The sequence below is a fragment of the Monodon monoceros genome, unplaced genomic scaffold, assembly GCF_005190385.1.
Source record: "Monodon monoceros isolate NGI ecotype Baffin Bay Population unplaced genomic scaffold, NGI_Narwhal_1 Super_Scaffold_7, whole genome shotgun sequence".
Classification (NCBI taxonomy): Eukaryota; Metazoa; Chordata; class Mammalia; order Artiodactyla; family Monodontidae; genus Monodon; species Monodon monoceros.
In genome coordinates this window covers 97896787-97918392 of record NW_021703784.1, presented here as the reverse complement: position 1 = coordinate 97918392, position 21606 = coordinate 97896787, and the positions used below count along the sequence as shown (strand labels likewise).

Here is a 21606-nt window from a genome sequence, read left to right as displayed (position 1 = left end):
AAGGAAGGGCTCTGAATCCCAGGTCCCTTTTTTGTGAAATGGGTGAGTCTGTGGGACTCTGTGCCTGGCGTGCTATGTGGGGTGGCACCCCCCGCCCCTCGTCCTCAGAAATGGAGCGGCTCCAGGGCAGGGGCCCAGCCTGCTCACCTCTGGTCAGGGTTGGGCTTGCCCTTCTTGCGCATGTTGTTGGCGGTGGTCTCGCTGAAGTGCAGCCTCCCCACAGTCACCTTCGTGACCTGCTCGGGGGGCAGGCTGACCCTGCAGAGGAGGGGCAGGGTACTCAGGACGCAGGGAAGGGGGCTGCGGAGAGCCAGGCCGCAGTGGGGCACTGGGGGCAGGAGTGTGTAGGAGGTGCACACTGTGGGTGCCTTCCTGCACTCCCCTCAGCTCCTGCCAGGGTGAGCCCTCCTGGGGACCACCCGCCACGGGCCAGGCACTCACGTGACGGGGTTGAAGGGCCGCTTGCTTCGGTCCGACTGCGACTGCTCGATGTTGATGGACTGGTTGAGGGCCTCCAGCTGGGGGAGGGGCAGAGGCCAAAGGCACCTCAGGGCCCAGGTTCCCCACCCGGTACCGCCCTCCTTCGGCCTCTCGGCCCAGGCCTGGCCCAGCTGGGGCTCGTGAGGAAGCCGAGGCCCTGCCCTCCCCTCAGCCCACAAACGCTGGTGCCTTCTCCTACACGCCACACATCCCACAGCCCCACACCCATGCCACTCCCCCACCTATGTGCACACGCATGAGCGTGCACACACACACTCACCCTCACCGGCCCCCACTCCCGTCCGCACACCCCTCCCAGCCCTGAGCACACACCCCAAACCGGCCTCCACAGCCACCCGCTCACTCGCCACCCAACATTTCCCAGACCCCGTCCCACACCCACTTCCCCTCAACCCCTCCACGAGCACTGGCTGCGCCGCTCGATCGTGACACTGAAGGAGTCGCACCCGGCCGACCCCCCTGGGAGCTCATGGGCTCAAGATCAACCACCACTGTGGCGGTGCCGGGGGATTGCAGGGGAGGGACCTCAAGTCAAGATGGGCCTCAGGGCAGTGTGAACGGTGAAGGTCAAGGAACAGCGGCGAGCCGGCAGAGGAGGGATGGAGTGGTGTTCAGCGGGCGTCCCCGAGAAAGGGAGCCGCCTGGGGGAGGCGGGGCTGCGACTGGGCACAGCGAATGGCGGGAACGGGTGAGGCTGGGGTCCCAAAGGCCTCTGCAGGCCCAGCCTAGCAGTCAGGGCTTTGCTGGGGTGAGGGAGATGGGGTCCCGGAGGCCTTGGAAGGCAGAATGGGAAAGATCTCAGGCAGGAGCCACAGAGGAAGCTGCTGAGGTCAGACAAGGAGGTGGAGGTGGGGGGAGGAGGAGGGGACCAGACAGAGGGGAGTTCTGGGCGACAGTAGGGCCTGGTGCACGGCGAGGGGTGGGCAAGTGGGCCCCGGATTCATGGCTCAGGTAACCAGGGCCCTGGAGACCCGTTCCCAGAGAGGGGGCCCGGGAGAGGGGCAAGTTCCCAGGGAGTTCATTTGGGGGTGTGGCACTGAGACGGCTGACAGCGGGGTCAGAAGAGGGGTCTTGGCTGGGGGGCGCAGACTTGGGATCACGGGGTAGAGAAGGAAACGGGAAGCGTACCTGAGAAGAGGGCTGAGGGGCCTGACGCTTAAGGGGCAGGCACGGGAGGACAGGCGGAAAGGGGGGACTGGACTTAGCCACGAGGGGTTTCCTCAGGACACACTCACCTGGCCTTGGGCTCTTTCGACTCCCCCCAGCCTGCCTGCCCTCCTGCCCCGCCCTCCTTACCGAGCCCCAGACCTGCCTTCACTCCGTGCAGCTTCAGGTAGAAGCAGTCAAGGGGCTTGAGGCCTTCGGGCGTCTTGACATACTTGGGCTCCCCCAGCATGCCGATGTACACCGTCACCTGGAAGTGGTTCTTCTTCTGGCACACGAAGGCGTCGTCGCCCACCGAAAAGTTGAAACCCTTGTCGGCGTCCACGCGGTAGGTGAGCATGGGCCTGGGGACAGGTGGGGGCACTCACCCGAGGCCCCGCACACCGGGCTTACCTTGCCCGTCCCACCCACATGCCTGCGTTCCAACGCAACTTCCCACGTGGTGCCCCCATCCTCAAAGCACTCTCGGGGCTGCCCCCATTTCTCAGAGATGGAAACTGAGTCCCCAGGAGGATTTGAGCTCAGGTCTGCCAGTGCCTCAGCCAATATTCTTCCCACTACATGCCTGGGACCACCCCACCCTGGTGATGGGGGCAGGTTGAGCAAGACACTTGGACGGGAGGGAACTCCTGAGGAGGGGGCCTGACGACCCCTCACCACACTTGGCTTCTTCCCAAAACGCTGCCCGAAGCCCCCTCCCTCACGGGACACGGGGTGAGAGGGGATGCGTCTGTGGAGCCTCACTGCGCCTGACAGCTGGTTGCCATGGAAACGGTGGAACCAGGCGCCGGCTCTGCGCTGGCCCAGCCCCTGCCCACCAGCTTGCTCAAGCCCCCAAACGTCCTCATTCTGACTCCACCATCTGCCCGGTTGGGGAGGGGGCACTCTGGGCAGCCTGGCCTCAGTCTCAGTTTACACATCTGTTGCTGGCAAGGTGTTCCAAGTCTGGACCCTTTGGGGGACCTCCAGGTGGACTGAAAGGGGGTGATTGTCGGCCCGCCCTCACCCAGATCCCCAGGCACAAGCAGTGCCCCGGATGCCCAGGGCCCGCCTGGAGGAAGCTGGGCAGGGACAATGTTTCCAAACTTGTGGGGAGAGGCCTTTGGGCCTGGCTAACATCCACGGGAAGGCCCAGAGCTCACTACTTCTCCCTCCCTGGGCTCCACCCACCTGCCTGACCCAGGGGAACACCCAGGAAGTGCCTGGGCCACACTGGGGGCCTCAGCTGCCAACTTCCTGACCTTGGGACCTGGGGTGGCAGGGCTGGCCCAAGAAGTATAGTAGTAGGAATGGGGGCTCCTCACCAGGCCATAGGGCTGGACAGCCAAAGACCTGCCCCCGCCACCCAGACAGGGCCTCAAAGGACCCTTTCACCACTACATCAGCTGGACGCCCCCTGCCCCAGCCCTGAGGGCTTGTGGCTAACAACCCGACATAGCCTGGGACACCCAACTCCAGGAGGCTGGTCTAGCTGCGAGAGGGCCAAGTCCCAGACACCCTGCCCAGGCCTGGCAATGTCCAAATGAGCTGATGGTGAGCCATGCTCTCATCCCTCACTGGCCTTCTGTGGGAGTGAGGGGACTGGTCCCGGAGTGCTCCTGGCCAGGTCCCAGGAAGCTGAATCCACATGGGTGGGTGCTGAAGGAGAGCGAGGAATGCCCGGCCAGCCTCTGACCCAGTCCTCCCCCACCCACTCATCCCTCCCCTCCAGGGAGGGGGCTGCTGGAAGGGCCTTGCTGACGCTCTGCTTCCGGCTACCTTCCTGGAATGCAGAAGGAGGAGTGGGGGAGGGGAAGGGGGGGCTAGAAAACACCCCTCCACCCACCGGCCCCTCCCTGGCGGACACCAGCTTCTTCAGGAGGCCTCAGGCTGGCTCCGGAGTCAGGAACCCTGAGCGCCAGTCCTAGCTCTTCCCTGAGCCTGTCTGCTCTTCTGTGAAACGGGGGCCATCGCGTGGCCGGTGCGCTCCGCAGCCCTGCTCTAGGACGGCGTGGCCGGGGGGTGGGGGGAGCACAGGTCACTCACAGCTCTTTGTAGTTTGCATCGTACAGCGTCGCCCACTTGTTCTGCTGATGTGGTTGCCACTTGATGGACTGGTAGTTGGGGTCCAGGTAGGAGCCACTGAGGCTATCATTGTCCTGAAGGAGACCTGGAGAGAGAGAACGGCCATGGGCCACGGGCTCTGGGCCCCGGGCCCCCCCCCCCCCCCCCCCCCCACACCTTGAAAGCTTGAGCAGGCCAGCCATGTACCTGGTGAGGGTGCACCTGGTGGGTGCCAAGGCGGCGTCTGGACCCGGGCGATGCTGAGGGGCAAGGAGCCAGGGCCGGGTGAGAGCGGGCCCTGGGGAGGCCAGGGTGGGGATGGGGCTCGAGCTGGGTGCGGTGGCAGGGATGTCACAGTCCCGGGCTCCTGTTTGATCGTTCCATTCAACATCTGGGCATTGAGGGTGCTGGGGGGGGATTCGGAGTGCTTCCTCTTCTTGGAGGGGTGTGTGGGGAGCCTGGGGGGGACACAGGTGTGCACCATGGGGGGCTGGCCCTCCCCGAGCCCCCTCCCACTGGGCAGTACCCCCGCTCCCCTCTTCACCCTGTTTCAGCAGGATACGCCCAGCCCAGGGGATACCTCCTGCACGAAGCCCGCGCCTTTACCTCCTAAGTGCTCCCCCATCAGTCTGTGTTATCATTCTGCTTCTGTCCCTCCACTCTACCCCCCAGACTGTGGAATCCAGGAGGGCAAGACCCACACCTGACTTGTCTGTGTGTTCCCATCACGCCCAGCAACCGGCCCGGCACACAAAGCGCTCAGAATCGTTCGTGGAATGAACGAGCCTGTCCCTTCCCTGTGATGTCATTCTCAGTGTCACTCTTTATAGCGACGGCTCTTTGCAGAGCAGCCTCCATGGTTAGAGACAAGCCACAGAGGGCCTGGGCCACGAGGGCTGGGAAAGAGAGTTTCCCGGGAAGGGGGACGACGATCTGGGGGCTACACAGCACCCCTTCCCCTTCTGGTTTACAAAAAGCTTTGCCAGTGGAATCTTCCCTTGAATGAAATCTTTCACGAAATCTCAATGTGCAAAACAGATAAAATAGACAATTCTACGGGCTGGAGTCCGAGCAGGAAGCTTGGGTCTACGCCTAGAACCTCCTCAGAAACCCGAGGACTCCATGGTGACTGGAAAGTCACTGGTGTCTGGGTAAGAGCACAGTCCCAGGTTCAAGTACTGGCTCAGCTCCCTCCTACCTCCGTAGGGCAAGCATCCCACCCCCCAAGCCTCAGTTTACCTATCTGGGCAACGGGGGTGGCCGTGCCCGTCAAATAAGGTACTTGTGAGCACTTGGCCTTGGCCGTAAGTGCCCGATGCATTGCTCGCACATACATATACATGACACTGACCCCCATCTCTGGGGTCAGAGCCCTGGTCCTTCCTGGGTTCATTCATCCCCGCCCACGCCGCCCACGCCCCCGCCCCCGCCCCCGCCCCCGCCCTGGGGGAGGCCGCGCAACTCTTACTCGGCTCCGGCTCCGTGTTGCTGCAGCAGCTGGTGTAGCATCTGGGACTGCTGCGTGTGGTGGAGATCGGTGGGCACCAGCCCCTGCCCCATGGCAGCGTAGGGGGGCATCGGAGGCTCAGCCTTCATGTACAGATCCCGCTGCAGGACGGGGTAGTGAGGCGGGGGTGGCGGTGGGGGGTGCTCCGGGCGGGAGGGCACCCCCACGTGGCACAGGCTCTCAGGGGTTAGGGTGCGCAGGAGATGGGGGTCTGTGGGAGAGATGCGGGGTGGCCATTAGGTTTCCCGGCACCAGCTCTCCCCGGGGCGGGGTCTCCTGATACCCGCCCCCTCCTGAACCCAGCCTGGGGGCTGCCCTCCCGCCGACCCCACGTGGGAGGAGGCTGGGCAGTGTAGAGGCTGGCCACTACAGGCCTGGGCGGGGAAGCCAGACCCTGCCCAGGGGGTGGGCAGCCTTTCACCCCATCCGAGCCAGCTCCTTCCCCCGGGGCCGGCCGGGCCTGGCCAGGCTCCCTGGGGAGGTCCCGCATCCCAAGGTTCTCCCCCAGCCCCTCTCAGGCCTGCTCCTCCTCTGAGCCTCAGGAAGGAGTCTCCGGGACCCCCAGCACCGTCCTGCGGGGGGGCCCTCCTCCCTCCGGCGGGCCCCAGGGGCCAGCCCCCCAGCCTGAGGGGGAAGGCCCCGGCTCCCTTTGTTCCCCAGGAGGCATTCCAGAGATGTTTTTGGTAAGATAAACAGAACTCTTGACCCCTCTCTGGGCTGTGGGGAGACGGCTGCCCGTGATCCCTCTGCTCTTGGCCACCTGGGGGCCACTGCACCCCTGAGCACCTCCCCAGGTGAGGTGGGCCCGGCGGCAGCCAGGCCTGTGTCCAGGCTGCACCCAGCCTCCCCCAGCCGTCCACTTACCGCCGAAGGGCGCGTCCATGATGGCGCAGGCGGGCAGGCGGGTGGCATCCCCGGCAGGGACACTTGCTCAGAGGCAGGGCCAGGCTCCCCACCCTCCCGTGGGGAACAACAGCCAGCGCCGGGGAGTATTTGACCAGCGATAATCTGGGCCTGCTGGGCGGCCGCTGGCCCCCTCCCTCCCGATAAGGCCGCCCCAGCCACTTGCCCAAACCCCAGAGGGGGAGGGCGGTGCCCGCCGGACTCACCATTCACCTGCTGGGGGGAGTAGGCCTCGGAGCCAGAGTCTGGGGGGGAGTCTGGCAGCGTGCTGGGAAGCAAGAGGAAAGGGTGGTTGAGTGGGCAGCCGAGCCCCTGCCTTCCAGCCGGGCAGCTCTTCTGCGGGGCAGGGTCCCGGAGACCCAGGGGCTGGAGGCTTCGAGGTTTCTTCGCAGCCCCCGTTAGGGGCATTTCTCTGTACCAGCTACCTTGGGGTGCCTGGCAGGGCCCAGTTGTGGGTGGAGGCCTTGGGCTCTGGCCCAGCATCCCCTCAGACCTACAGGGCACTTGGGAGCATGTCACCTGTGTCCCTGATGATGGCACAGGGATTCAAGGACTCCCTCTGCAGCCCGAAGGGCCAGGCCAGCTCTTTCCTTCCTGCACCCACAGAAGTCCCACTTCCTGGAAACTCTAGGGGCCGGGCCTGGGAAACTTCAGTGGGTCACCGGGGGGGCTGCCCTGCCACAGGCAGGTGTAGGCTGGGCAGGGAGCCAGCTCGCCAGGCCTGCACTTATTTTTTTTTGCAGGTTTTGTTTTATCAGTGGTTCGGGCAAAAGAACAAACTCCACTCTGAGAGGTCAACACGTCCTGCATGAGCCCTGAGTCCGCCCAGAGGGGGCGGCTGCGGCCACTCTCTGAGGGATCTGACTCTTTGGCCACCCTGGTCCCCACATCTGGAAAGGCTGCCCACCGTCATGCCCAGGCAGCTTCTGAGGCGGCCCAGCTCTTGTGGACACAGCCCTGGGCTGCTTGCAGGGTCCCCCAGCTCCCCTGGACAAGCCACCCCTCACCCAAACCCTGCAGGCCGTGTGAAGATGACAGGAAAAGGTGATGGGGACTCGGTCCTTGCTGCGCCCAGCGGGCTGACCGGGGCCTCTCCAGCTCCGGGTCCACCATCTGCCCCCACTCCCTGCGCTGCCCTGACAGCGGCCTTGAGTAAAGGTCTTTCTCACCCTCCGGCCCCTATCAAATGTGCCAAATCCACAGAACCTCGTGTTCTTCCTCGTAACTCCTCACGGTGCACGAGTCCTCGATTTGCTGATTTATTGATTAGTCACTCCCTCCCCCACTAGACCGCAGGAGCCACTATAGGAGGGATGTGCCTGCCTTGTTTACCACCTAGAACAGGGCCTGGCATGGGTGGGGGCAGTGGCGCTGGAGCGGCCCGGGGGCCACAGCGTGTCTGAGTGGTTCTGGACAAGTGCTTTCTCTCTCTAGGAAACGGCCCCAGTGTGCCATCCGAATCCTGCCGTGAGCGGGGTGGGGCTTCACTCGCAGGCTGGCTGGTTTTGGGGTCCCCCAGGAGCTGGTAACTGCGGACAGCCGAGGGGCTCTTGCCGAGGCATGGAGAACAGCAGCGGGCACCCAGCAGGTGCTTATGTCAGTTCCCTTCCCTCCCTGCCCTTCGGGGCCTGTGGCTTAGGGACAGCCTCTGCGCCTCAAGCGGCCAGCTGCCCTGCAGCAATGGCTCACCCCTGGCTGGCACCCCAGCTCCCCTCCACGGCCCTCCCCCTGTAAGTCAAGACACAGCCACTGTCCCCCCAGTACTTCCTCTGGATTTCCTCCCCTGACTTCCACAGTCACGCAGGGGCGGAAGCATTCGGGGCTCCCTTCACAGCCGGGGTGCCGAGGTTATGGGTTAGCACCCAGAAGGCCGGAAATGGTGGAGCTGGAGACGGAGCCAGGCTGCCTGGCCGGCGTTGTGCTCCCAGCACCCTGTCATCCTTCCACCCAGAGATGGGGTCACCTGCCCCCTGCCTGAGCCCGGGAACCCAGAACTTTCTCCGAGCCCCTCTGCAGAGCCGAGCAGACCCACGCTCCCCGCCTCTCCCCACGAGCATGTGCCTGTGGACTGCCCTGCAGTCTGGCTGGGCTGGTGGCCACCTGGAACCCTGGGTCACAGCCGGGCCCAGGCTGAGCCCTTGGGTCAGGCGCTGACGTGGACTCCTTGGAGAGGAGCCAGGGAGCACGTTGGGGGCCGGTTTGGGTAGGGTCCCAACACCTGCACCAACTTCAGGTCCCGCACCTGCGCCATCGGCCAACTCCCTGAGGCCGTGGGAAACAGCAGCTATAAATGCACGAGCGACTGGGTAGGCCTGCTGCAGGGAGGGGTTTGGGTGCCCTGGGTGCCTGCATGCGTGTAGAGGTGCTCCCCTGAACGTAAACAGTCCTGCCTCCAGTCCCACTCCCTCCCCGCCACTCTCCACACAGCTCTCGGGGATGGAGATCTTTCTAGCACTTGGGTCAGCCCTCATCACTCCCCTGCTCAGAACCCTCCGTGGCTGTCCACTGCCTCAGCACAAAGCCGTGAGCACCTCCTCAGCCTGGCCCTGGTCCCCCAGCCACCTTACCTGCCCACAGCGCAGCCCGATGCCCACTGCCCAGCCTCGGCCGGCACCTCCCAGGCCCCCAGCCACTGGTCCCACAGGCCGCCTGGGCCTGGGTCTCTGCATCTTACCCCACCCCCACTGCCCTCACTCACCCGGGGGCATAGGGAGCCTTGGGCTCTGCCTTGATGGGGGGCCCAGAGCCCGCCAGGAAGGGCTTGGGAGCAGCACCCATGCCGTTGTTGTTGTTGCAGTTGAGCGGGGCGCTGTAGTTCGGGGGTGGGAGGGGGCCGTGGCGACCCGGGGAGGGTCCACCCCCGGGGGGGCTCAGGTGGTGGGCCCCGCTGGAGCCGGGGATCGCTGGCTGCCCGTGGGGATAGGAGGCCGCACTGGCTGGAGCAGAGATGTCAGGGAAGCAGCTGCGGAGAAGGGTGGAAGCTCAGCGCCAGCCCGGCACCCCCGCCCCTCCCGGGGGGCTCCCACCTGCAGGGCGGCTTGGACGCTGCAGTGGGCTCAGTGGTTGGGAAAGGAGCAGCTCTCAGAGGCGGGGCCACGTCACCCCTCCCAGGTGGAGGCCAAAGGGGCTGGGGTGCCGCGGGGGCCACTCACAGGTCAGAGGCGTCTTCCTTGCTGATGTACTCCTCCAGGATGCTGGTGTCTATGTTGGAGGGCTCCAGGGCGCCGTTGATGTCGTGGCCTGTGGGGGAGGGGTGGACGTGAGAGATCGGCCCAGCCCGCCAACTCTCCGCAGGCTGGGCCCTCCCCATCTGTGCATCCACGTGGAGGGGGAGTCCCTCATCACCCCCCACCTGCCAGCCCTCCGGGAGGTATTGATGGTGCTGCCCTCAGTCCACAAGGCCAGCTGGACTCTGCAAGGAGGGGCGGGGCCCAGGGTGCAGGTCTGGACAGACCGGCTGCTTCCTGCCCCTCCATTCTCCTTTCCAGCTTCGTGACATGAGCAAGTCCCTTCGTCTTTTCTATAAAATGGGGTAACCGTGTCCCCGTCTTGTGGGGTGCTGTGAGGAGCAAACGAGGCGCTTTATTTAGCCGGGATACCACAGCGGATACCAGCCCCCTCACTGACTCAGACCCAGACTCACTGACTCTGTCCTGCCCTGTCCTCCGGGAGGCGGTTCCAGATGGCCCAGCTGCGGGCAGCCGGGACCAGGAGGCCTGGTGGGGCTGGACCACACATCCTGGGGGGCCCATGGGGCTGGGGGAGACTCCTGAACCCCGGGCCCCAGCTGCAGGTGGCGAGGGAGCAGGGGTCGGAGTCAGGAGTGCCCAGCCCACCCTCACTGCGTGTGCCCATCACCCCCACATTGAGGGCTGAGCCCAGAGGAGGAAACAGCCCCAGAGAGGTTCGGCGGGGAACGATGGCGGCCTGAGGGCTGCTCCTCTGCCTGACCTCTCCTGGGCCCTCCCCGCTAGCCCCAGCCCCACCAACGGGAGGGATTCACAGAAAAGGCAGCCCAGTGCTCTCGGGCATCAGCAGCGAAGGAGAGGGGGAGGCGCTGGCCTTTCCCCTCCCGGGGTCACCTTGCAGGGGGAGCTGGAGTGCTGGGTGATAAGGGGGCTGACGTGGGAGATGCGTCAACTCCGATAATGGAGGACGGCCCCACCCACACTGCTGACCTGGGCTGGCCGGCCCCACTGAGGCAGGAGGCACCCCTCCCACAGGTCCCTAGGCCTTGAGTCTGGGGTCTGCGCCTCATGCCCCCTCCCCTGGTGAACCCTGGGAACAGAGCTCAGGTCCAGTAATAAATCCTAGCTCACCTACTCCCTGCTGTGTGACCTTGGGCAGGTCACATACCCTCTCTGAGCCTCAGTCGCCTCAGTAAAATGGGGACATGAACAGCTAACACTTTACAGCGTTCTTCTGAGGATGAAACAAGTTAAGGTATATAAAGTGCCCGGAACACAGTGGGTGCTCAGCAAACAGTGGCTGTCCCCACTCCCCAGAGCCCTGGGGTCCCCAGGAACCCCCAGCCCAGGCCCCTCCCTGGCCCTGGCCGGCATTTCAAGAATGCTGAGCCCCGCTTAGGTGATTAATGAGTGGCTAAGCCCTCCTAGGAGTCACGCGCTGCCTGGGACAGGCCCTCCTGCTGGCCCCCACACTGGACTCACCCAGCCAGGAACAAGGGACACCCACCAAGCACCGCCAATGGCCGCCCAGGGCAAGGGGAGCTTCTCAAGCTGGGAATGACCAGGCTGCATGCCGAGGTTCTAGGACCCCCACCCCGTCCTTCCCTGTTAACCAGAGGTCCCATTTACTGAGCGCCTGCTGTGTGCCAGACACTTTCAGAGCCAAGTACGTTAATAACCACAGGAGTTTATTATATGTAAGGCATCCTGCAGGCTCTTCCTGTGCACTGTGACATAATTCTCCCAACCTATCACGGTGACGATGACAGCGGCTCACACTGACTGAGTGCCTGCCAGGCCCCAGCACCATCCTGAGTGCTTTACGGGTTCACCTCCCAATCGCCCCTGCAGACTTGGTGTTTGTTATTAGCATCATCCCCTTTGTTCAGAGAAGTCAAGCCTCTTGCCCAAGGCAACCCAGCAAGGAGAAGCCAAACTCAAGTGCAGGGGCCTGACTCCAAGAGGGAAAGTGTAGTTGGTGGTCGCTGAGGCTTCCCAGCCATGCTGGGCTGCCCCACTGGATGACGGGGAGCGGGTGGTCCTGAGGGAGGACCAGGCACAGGAGGTGGGGAGGGAGGGGGTACTGGAGCGTCACTCCCACCTTGGCTGCTGAAGCCTCGGGGTTTTGAGACTGAACTTGGAATCCACAGTGAATGATGGGGTGACAGAGTCCTGGTGCTGCTATTTATAACAGGCCAGGCCCCCTCCTCCCCCTCCCCCGGCCAGGAGCAACTCCTAATCACCCCTAATCCTCCTGCCCCCCTCCCCCGGGGTGGGGGGTGCCTCCGACAGAGGCATCTTGGGAGACCCTAACGAGAACCAGATGTGGTTGGGGGGAGGAGAGACCCTCGGTGCCAGGGGCCGGGCGGACGGGAGGATGGAGGAGGGAGGGGGCAGCCGCTGGGGCAGGGTGGGGGTGGGCCAATGGGTGGGAGAGAAGTATGAGGTTTGGGGGGTTGGTGGGCCTCCTGAGGACCACTGACCCCACACCTCCTCTTTCTCTGGGAGTCCTCGCCGCCTGTCCCAAAGGGTCCAGCCACCCAGGAGATGCCCCCCGCCTATCCCATGAACCACACTGGAGATCTCTAACCCAACGTTCCAGCAGGACAGGGTGGAGTGGCTCCTTGACTCCTGAGGCTGGGGCAGAGCCTCCAGGAACCCAGGAGAAAGGCATGGCCCCCTCCCCCACTGCTCCCCAAAGAACCCTGGAACATCCTGGAACACCGCTGAGCGGCAGGTACAGTCAGGAAGGAAGCTGAGAGTCTCATGCTGATCCTCAAGACCTCCCTGGGAGCTGGGGAGGCTGCCCAAGGTCCCACAGCCTGAAGGTGGCACCACCAGGTCACAAACCAGCCTCCCCGCCCTCCCTCTCCCCAGACCCTTCAACTTCCCATTGCTCGGGATAACCAGAACCCTCGTCCGTCCAAGTCCTGGCACGGTCGACCCCCTGCCCGCCCCCGTGGCCGCTCCTGCCCCAGTGCCCCTCCCTGCAACTCTCCACAGTCCAGCCCCCGCCTCATTCCATCCTGGGACAAACACCCCCTTGCACATCAGGGCCTTTGCACATGCTGTTCCCTCATGCTGTTCCCATTCCTCGTGACTCTATAGGTTTTGGCTTAAATGTAAGTTCCCCCGAGAGACCATGTCTGACTCCCCCATTCTCCTGAGCGGCCTCCCTTCTACTTTCTCATCAGGCTTTTTGCTCTCCTGCCCAGCACACACCTCGGGGGAAGAATCAGTCCTCTGCCCACCCACTGCCCGTAGCACACACTCACCGAGCGGTCACTCTGCCCAGCCATGCCACACACTTTATATGGCTCGTATTTAATTCCCATAACAAGCCTACGGGGTAGGTGGTTTTCTTGTTCCCTCTTTCACAGATGAGGAAGCTGCCGCTCAGAAAGGATAAACGCCTTTCCCATAGCTTAGAGGTGTGGCAGCTGGGCCGTGAGTCCTGCCCCGTTTTGTCTCTCAGCCGTGTAAGCATCTAAGCACACCGCAGGCACACGATGAATGTTCATGGGATGAATGAGCAAAGTGGCAAGCGGGGCACTGGGACCAGGCCTGCCCGAGTCTGGGCACCTCTGCCCGGCCATGCTGTGGTCAGGGTTCAGGGCTAGACAGGGCCCCTCCAGGCACCGCCCCTGCCCTGCTGAGCTATGCACCCCAGCTGCTCCTCATTAATTAGGCCCTTTATTACCTGCTTTTAACAGGAGCCAGACACTGCTCCTTCCCAGGCAGGCGGATCGGGGCTGTGGGAAGGAAGCCCCTCCCCTCCTGTCTCCTCCTCCCTTTAAGGCCACCCAACTAGGCAGAAGAGGAACCGAGGCGACACAAGCCAGGTGCGGGATGAGGGCGGATGGGGGCCCAGGTGGTCCTCCACCCTGGACCCTTCCCTTCCTGCCCCCGCATGCTCATGCCCCCCCCCCACCAGCTGTGGCCACTGGCTGAGTCTCGGCCATTGTCCCGGGGAACGGGGGAGGGTGGGGACCCGGCACAGTGGCAGGCTTGTGCCCTGCCCACACCCTCCCCCTCAACCGTCAATGAGGCACTTGTCAATTCATGCCCCAAACATGGCGGAAATCCCGTCGGCCACGTGGCTGTGGGCAGGGCAGGCCATGGCCTAAGGATGCCGGCCAGGCCTAGCTGATCTGAACCTGGGGCTAACAGGACACAGGTCTAACCCCCTGCTGTTGAGTGTCCACTCCAGGCATCTGAATCTGAGGGGCATCCTGCCTCCAGGCAATGGCTGGGCCAGGGTAGCAGTGATCAGGGGACTGCCCACCTTGGCATCCCCATAATGCCCTAAGGGACCCCTGGGGTCAAAGAGGCCTGGTTGCTAACGCGGGTCCCCCTTCATTGCTGCGCGACCCTCGGCAAGTGACCTGACCTCCCTGTGCCTCAGTTCCCTTCCCTCTCAAGTGAAGGAGATCCCTGCATCACGGGGTGGTCGTGAGTCATCAGTGAGATGGTGGGAAAGCTCCTCACTCCTAGAAGGCCATTCCTCACATTGCTCTGTTTCCATCTCTCTTGGGCTCCCATCTCCTCTCCTGCCCGAGCACAGCCTGTGCCATGCTGTTATTCTGGCACACGCATGGCACAGTCCAGCCTCCAGGACTTGGCTCTAGCCATCCCCTCTCCAGCGGGTAAGCCTTCTGTGGCTGCCTGCCTACCCTGGCAGTCCCTCCTCGATCACCCCAGTCACAGAGGGCCCCCAGTGCTGTGGCTCATTTCCCCACATTGACTGAGCTGATCAACATGCACCAAACTAGTTCACACTGGGACAGGGCACAGAGGGCTCTCACCTCCCTTGGTTTGGACTTTCTATCTTTATTAATTGATTAATATGACAACTACTTCAGGCTTCAAATTGTGACCAGAGCCGTCTCACTCAAAATGCCTTCAGGCCAAATGCTCGATTCTGCAAGCTACGCTTTGCATCTCTGCATCAAATCCCCAATCACCTTGGGGCTGAGTGACAAGGATGTAGCTCTGGAGTCATTGCCATCAGGTCCTTAAATCTGATCCACAGTTGTCTTTGTTCCCTCTCAACTTCTTGCCAAAAATGCGGTAGAGCCCTGCCTCCTGCCTGCAGAGACCCAGATCCTCCAGGGGACCTGAAATCTTTAGCCACCCCTGAGCTATAGCTATGTCCTCCCCTAGTCCCCACACAGCTGCCACCCTGTCCTCAGGTCCACACAAGGCTGAACTCACAGCCCGAAGATGCTCCGGAGCCAGGTCCAAGAGACCTGGCCCAGCAGTTGTGGCCTCTTCTTAGGGAACCCACATTGGTCCCTAGGGATCTCCACTTTGCTCTGGGGGCCCCCAGCCCTCTCCCACAGGGACTAGGCCAGGCAAGCTGGGGAAGGCCCCTCCCCACAGAGGCAGAGTAGAGACCCTGCAGCTTGGGGTGGGAGCAGGTCTCTATCAGGGTTACCCATGCCCACCTGTGTTCACACACCAGCATGCCCAACAGGCATGTGCACACACAAGGGCACACTCCCAGGCATGTATCCACTGGCACGCACATGATCGTGTACATCCGAACATACACATATACAGAGGCACACCCCCCGCACACTGACACACACACGTGCACATACCGGCATGCTCCAAGTGTGCCCATTCATTCATTCACACAATGATTTACTGAGCATCTACTGTGTATCAGGCACAATTCTAGGCTCTGGAGATAAAGCAGTAAACAGACAAAACCTACTACCTACATGGAGCTGACACTCTGGAAGCAGAGTCCGATGACAAGCCAGGTGGGCAAAATCCACAGCATTTCAGAAGGTGACAAATGCTACGGAGACAATAAAGCAGGGAGAGGGGCTGGGGTGCTAGGAGGGTGGGGAAGAGTTGCAATTCTAAACAGGATAGCAGGGAGGGCTTTACTGAGCAAAGATACGAAGGAGGTGAGCCACATGGACATCTGGGAAGCGCATTCCAGGCAGTGGGGAGGCACTGCAAGGGCCCTGAGGCATGTTCACATCTCAGCACACCTCACAGACTTCTACATTTGTGGCTACCAATGCTCACTGACCCAATGGCAGGCCCAGGCCAACACACCTCCCCATCAGCTCTAGGTGGAGCCAGTCCAGCTGAGCAAACTCAGTGTCACAGACCCCAAACTCCACCACCAAAGGCAGCCCCCTCCAAGTTAGCAAAGCAGGGGATGGGGACTGCCCCCCATCCCCCGCCAAGGCCACAGACCCCAGGAGGGAGAACCATGGGGGAAAAAGATAGCACAGGGGACTGAGATGATGAAGAGGGGAGTGAGGGAGGGTCCCAAACCCTTCAGAGAGACAGAGGCTGCGGTTGTGCATTGCGGGGCTGGAGGGATCTAGGTCAGATGGTGGGAAAACTTTCGCACTGATGCAGCCTGGAGTCAGGGGGAGGCCAGGAAGCCCTGAAGCCCCCTGTGCATAGTCCAGGCCAGTGGGGGCTCAGGACCCAACTTCCCTCCCTCCCACTCCAGGCGTTGGAGGGTCTCACTGCTTATGTCACACAACCTAGATCATCTGAGTGAGGGCTCTGAGGCCCAGAGAGGTCAAGGGGCTGGACGGCAGTCACCCAGCACAGCCATCACTGGTGGGTCAGGACCCTCAGCACGCAAGGAGGAGAGGCTTCCTCCCGCCCCACTCCAAGCTAGCACCCAACTGTGACGGGTCAGGGGACCCGGGATCCCAGCCCAGCTCTGCCGTGGCCGCCCTGAATGAGCCTGACCCATCGCCTTCCCCTCCTGCCTCAGCAGCCCCCTCTCGGAAGTGAGGGGGCACCACCCACACTTCCACGGAGGCCCAGGACTCCTGGGAGACACCACATGCGAAAACCTCCGGCCTGGGTGTGGCAGGCAAAGACAAAGGACAGTCAAGACCCTTCCCCCTGCCACCTGCCCAAGGGCCAGAGTTCCAAGTTCCGAATCTCTGGGGTAGAGGGCGGGGCAGGCCCAGCTGGAGCAGGCATCAGGACCAGGCAGGGCCAGACCTGTCATGGAGCAGAGCTCCGGAGTACAGAGTGTGCTCATCCCTGGAAAAAGTAGCCCAGAGAGGGTGAGGGGCTTTCCCAAGGCACACAGCGCCAGCCACAGGCCCCAGCCCAAGTTTGGGGGCACTGACCTACCCATGGACCAATAAATCCTCCAAGTGGGGAGCATAATACCTGTTGTAAGCCTCCCAGGGGAGAATAATCACAATCCAGGCTGACATTCATGGAGTGGAACCGTGCCAGGCACTGCATGAGGCCCTGCTCAAGCCCCTCTTACCTAACCCCCATGGAAACCCTGAGAGGCAGGTACTCCTACTGCAACTGTATTCCCATTCTACAGATGGGAAAATGGAGGCACAAAGAGGTGCAGTGATAGGCCCAGGAGAAGGACCGTGGGTAAGCGGCAGAGCTAGGGACCGACCTTCAGCCCACCCCAGGGAGTGCACATGACCAACACAGACCCGAGGGGCTGCCCAACACGGTGGCAGCAGGGGCTGGAGACGGAGGTGAGAGGGGAGGCCCCCCATACACACACTCAGGCTGTGAGGAAAAATGAGGCCCAGAGGAGGGGGCCGTGAGGAGGAAGAAGGTGGGAAAAAAGGGCAGGCAGCCTGGGTGGGGCGGGGCCATCCCTGGTTAATAATTTAGTTAATGATTTCTTCTCCCTGTCCTTATCGAGTGGGCAAAGTCCAAGGGCAGCAGCCAATCAGCAGCCCTGCCGGGCTGTTACCCAGCAGCCTCTGCTACCAGGGCCCCGCAGTCCTGTAGGCCCTTGGGAGTCAGGGAGCCGGGGCCAGGCCCCCAGGAGGAGGCCGCTCTGCCCAGAGCAGCCTGTCTTTCCCCCAGACACCCTGCTTGGCTCTGCCTAAGACCCCCAGGGGTACTCTGCCCAGGCCCCCAGACTCAGGAGAGGCCCTGAGGCCAGCACGTCGGAAGCGGCCGGCTCCGGTGGCTCCGCTCCCCTGTACCGAGCCAGGCCCTCACAGAGAGTCAGCTTCCTGGGGTGCGCCCCCCACCCCGCCTCTGTTCACACAGTCATTGTTGCTTCCATTCCTTGGGAACATTTCCTGCCCCCCTCCCACCCCGTGTGGCCCTGCGCTGTGTGTTGGGGACAGGGCGATGAGTCAGACCCCTGGCTACCACTTCCCCTCCAGCTGGAGTCAGGACCTTAGGAGGTGGGGCTGGGACAGGAGTCCTCCGGGGAGGCTCTGGGTGGACCCAAGAGGCACTCCATCTCATCTCCTTGAGAGTCAGGGGTCTGGCGGTCTCCCCCATCCACCTACTCCCTGGTCGCACTGCAGACAGACAGGTGGACACAAGGCACAGTGCCATCCCATCACACACCGCGCCTCAGCCCCAGATTCCTGTCCAGGGTGGGCGTCCTCTCCCACAAGCGGTCAGGTGGTCTCCTCCTGGGGCCTCCTCCTGCCCTCTGGAGGCAGAGATGCTGGTCCCCATAGGAAGGCCACCCTCCCTCCCCCAAAGCCCTGGAGGCAGAGGGGTGTTCTGAGGCCTGGGTGTCAGCCCTGGCTCACGCTGGCTAACTCCCTTCTCTCAGAGCCGCAGTCTTAGGCCCTGGGAAAGGGGGCCAACGCCACCGCTCCCCTCCCACATCCCAGAGTTGGGGAAGGGTGGCTTTCAAACCAGGATCTGGAGTCTGGGGTCTGTGAGGAGCCCATCCGCCCCGTGTCCAGTGTATATGTCCTATTCGGAGGCCAGGAGTTTGTCTTTGCTTGGTGGCTAAAAAGAATCACATTGGAAGTCCCTGCTCTGGTCCAGCGCACCTGCCTACCCAAGGAGGGGATGTGAGGCCAGAGAAATAAAGTCACCAGGCCAAGGCACCCATCAGGTATGGAAGGAGTGAAAACCCGGCTCCCACCTCCAGCCCTGGAGGGGCTCTAGAGGCCAAGGGAGGTACCCCAACCTCTCGGTGGCCCTTCCAGCCCAGCTCCCCTCAGCGGCTTCCTCCACATCCACCGGCTTACCGAGTGCTGCTCACTGCTCACTCGTGCCCCGTGTGCCCCCGGAGCCAGGGGCCAGCACCCTCCCCCTTCTAAAACGTCCCTCTTCCCCAGGGCTGGAGGACAAGGCTCAGCCGCGGGCATCATCAGGACCTGCTCTGCCACCCACTCCTGTCTTGCAGGTGAGGAAAAGGGGCCCAGCGAGGGCAAGAGCTCTGCACAGGGTCACGCAGCTCTCAGTGGCCAAGTCTGCACCAGAACCTCTCAAGTCCTACAGGGATCCTCTGATGCTGCCTTGCCCTGTCCCTGACGGGCTCTGAGAGTTCAAGGCCCCAGCCGGTCAAGGTGATGAGGGGAACACCTGCCACTGTGCCCCGGTTACCTGCTGGGAGCCAGTGCATCCTGCCCGGAGGGTCCCCTCTCTGCAGGCCCTGTGCCCGCCGATCTGGGCGGCCGCAGCCTCCCTCTAGGGGATTAGCAGGGCAGTCACGGGGGCCCGGCTGTACCAGCCTCGAGGGGGCCGCCCTGTCCCAGCCTCCCACCTGAGGCCCAAAGCGCCTTAGCTTCCAGCCCACCAGCCTGAGGCAGGGTACAGCCAGGCCCACCACACAGGACCAGGCAGGACCTAGGGCATATGCTTGGTGTGCCTGGAGAGTGGGCCACGTCACACGAGGGACCTGGGCACGCCCTGCCCCCTTCAGCCAAGCCCTTTCCCACCTCCAAGTCCAGAGCTGAAAGCACAGACCCTGCCCGCCATACCCACTGTCCTGGGGAGTGACCAAGGCCAAGCGGGACCCAGGATGAGCGCTCAGGTGTCCCCAGCCCCAAGTGCGAAGCACCCTCCTCCTGGGAAATACATCCACGTGCGCAAAAGCACCGCTGCACTTCCACACTTCCACTCGTGAGCACACTCAGCAGCGCCCCCCGCCCAGGGGCGCCCCAAGAACCCCACTACGTCCCCCACATGCCGCTGCCCACCGGATTCCCGGCCAGGCCTTCCCCACCAAGTGGCCCCCGGAGACCCCAGCCCTCAGCGCCCGCCCCACCTTCCCCCCATCTCAGGCTCTGGGAGCACTTCTCCAGCCCCTGGCTCCCTCCACAGACATTCTTGAGTCTGCTCTTATCTCTCTGGAGGGAGCAGCGCAGCCTCCCCGCCAGGCCAGCCAGGCCGGCCGCATGGCTGAGCCGTGGCGTCAGGCCCCACCCCCACCCCACCCCCCGCCCACGGCCAGGAGGGAAAGTTTGGCTCAGGAGACAGGGAGCCTGGGCCAGCCAGGCCCACCCCTCTGCCCAGGCCCAGGGTCCTGGGGGAAGGGGGCACAGGGATTTCTGCAGGAAGCAAGGGGGCCTGGTCCGTGAGTCATCTGGGATGTCCGGCGGGCTCCGGGCACCCCCAAAATAGTGGCCCCCAAGCAAGGACTAGTGTCCCCTTCCTACCTCCCCAGAGCCCCCAGCCCCCATAAGGCCCCTCAAGGCTCTTAAAGGAGGAAAAGGATCTGGGGAGAACAAGAGCCCCTGGGGCTGACGGGGAAACGCCTAGGACCCTCAAATGGCCCAACTACCTGAGGATCAACCACTTCATCTAGTCCAAACCTGATTTCTTGGATTCTGGGGGTGTCCAGAATCCTGGAGTGGGGAGGCCGGAGGCTTGGGGATGCCCTTACCTGGGCTGTTCGGCAAGCAGAGTGCACAAAGGCTCCCCCCCACACACACACCCGCAGTCACAGACAGGGAGAAGCTTAAGTCAAAGAAAGGCCTTCCTTGCTCCCTCATGGGACTCCAAAGGGCTCTGGGCGCTGGGCTTGAAACGTGGGCCCTAATTCCCCGCCCTGTGGCCCAACAGCTGTAGCACAATGTGCCCCGTGGGCCACCGCGCCTCGCCATGCGCAGGTTCACACTAATGGAAGGTTCTGGATCATTGAGTTTTGGGTTCTGAAGTCACTGAGGTGCTGGAGATGGACTTAGGGACTAGGGGGAGGGTGGGGGCAGAGGCTGGGCTCCCGAGGTTGGTGGAGAGGGACACAAGAGCACCCGGAGGGTCTGAGAAGCTGGGAGAGTCAGCCTGCACCTCTGCACCCCCTCCCACACTCTGTCTCATCCCTCCTGAACCCAGAACCCAAGAGGGGGACAGCCTCAAGGGGCAGAGATTACTCAGGAAAGGGGAGTGGGTGAGATGTAGGAGCAGACCCCCAAAACCACTGGCCAGGAGAGGGCAGAGGGTAGAAGAAAATATTGTAGGGTGTGTGTAGATCCCAGCCCTGGGGAGGGTCCTCTCAGGGTCAAGGTGAGGGGATGAGGTCACTCCTGGGATGGGGGCACAGCCAGAGGAGGCATAGCTCCAGGGACAAGTGCGAGCGAAACAGCCCCGAGGAACCACACAGAGCTGGCAGGATGCAGTTCACAGCTTTGGGAGGGTCTCGGAGTGCGGAGGTGGCTAATGGGGGGATGCCAACTTCAAGAAGGTTCCAGAACCAACGAGAGTATTCCAGGGTGGGAGGTGGGGAAATCCAGCCCACAGAGGAATGCTGGGGAGGGGTTCCCAGCCCTAAGTAGGGGAGAGATAGCCGCTTCAAGGGGAAGTTCAGCCGTGGGGGGGAGCAGCCTTGTGGAAGGTGGGTGACAGTCTTGAAGGGGGTCCCTGTCTCAGGGAAGCACTGGTGGGGAGGCGCTGGGGGCAGGAGTCAGGCTGGGAGTAGGGTGCCAACCTGAAAGGCACATAGGGTGCCTGAGTCTCTAGGCGGGGGTCCCAGTCTCTGGGAGGCATGCTGGGGGCCCCAGCCTGGATGGGGTCCCAGGGAAGCACAGTAGAGGGTCTCGGCGTCGGGAAGTGCGCTGGGGGTGGGAGGTGTCAGAATTTAGTGGGGACTGCAGGTCCTGGAAGGCATGAAGGAGGACCGAGCAGGGAAGGGGATACAGCTCCAAGGAAGTTGTGTGTTGGGGGACGGGGAGTGGGGAGCCCAACTTCAGCGGAGGTGGGTAGTAACCTCCAGGAGACAGAGGAGGGCCCCAGCCCAGAGGAGGTGTTCTGGGCGGGGGGTGGGGGGGGGGTCCCAGCTTGATGAAAGCACAGTCGGGGGTCCCAGTCCCCGGGGAGATCGGCTGCGGGTTCCCAGCGCGAGAGGGTCGCCGCCCCCGCCGGCCCGCGGTCCCTCACCTTCGAAGAAGCGCTGCAGCGCCTCCGTCTCGTCCACCACCTCCATGTCCGGCCTGCCCCGCGTACACTCCACCCCGGCCCCGCTACAGCCCGGCCCGGGGGCGCGGCATCGCCGGCGCGGCCCGCGCGACAGTCCCGGCTCGGCTCCGGCTGCGGTCCCGCCCGGACCGCCGCAGCGCTCGCCCCCCGCGCGGC

The 21606-nt window shown here is 63.2% G+C and overlaps 1 protein-coding gene across 7 annotated transcripts in view; it reads right to left on the bottom strand.

Annotated features, from left to right (window-relative positions):
* MYRF (myelin regulatory factor) overlaps positions 1–21555 on the bottom strand; it is a 32475-nt gene extending 10920 nt beyond the window's left edge. For 6 of the 7 annotated variants that reach the window (XM_029209082.1, XM_029209084.1, XM_029209085.1 and 3 more), the window contains exons 1-9: positions 9271–9460; positions 8817–9080; positions 6325–6386; positions 5177–5426; positions 3916–4166; positions 3691–3814; positions 1814–2009; positions 442–518; positions 148–258 (exon numbers count right to left, since the gene is read on the bottom strand). In XM_029209082.1, the coding sequence (XP_029064915.1) occupies positions 148–258; positions 442–518; positions 1814–2009; positions 3691–3814; positions 3916–4166; positions 5177–5426; positions 6325–6386; positions 8817–9080; positions 9271–9428 (1493 nt within the window). In that variant the 5' untranslated portion in view covers positions 9429–9460. Of the gene's footprint in view, positions 1–147; positions 259–441; positions 519–1813; positions 2010–3690; positions 3815–3915; positions 4167–5176; positions 5427–6324; positions 6387–8816; positions 9081–9270; positions 9461–21411 lie in introns of those variants that run through there. The other variant, XM_029209083.1, reaches the window with a different exon arrangement.
* Between the last annotated feature and the right edge of the window lie 51 nt (positions 21556–21606).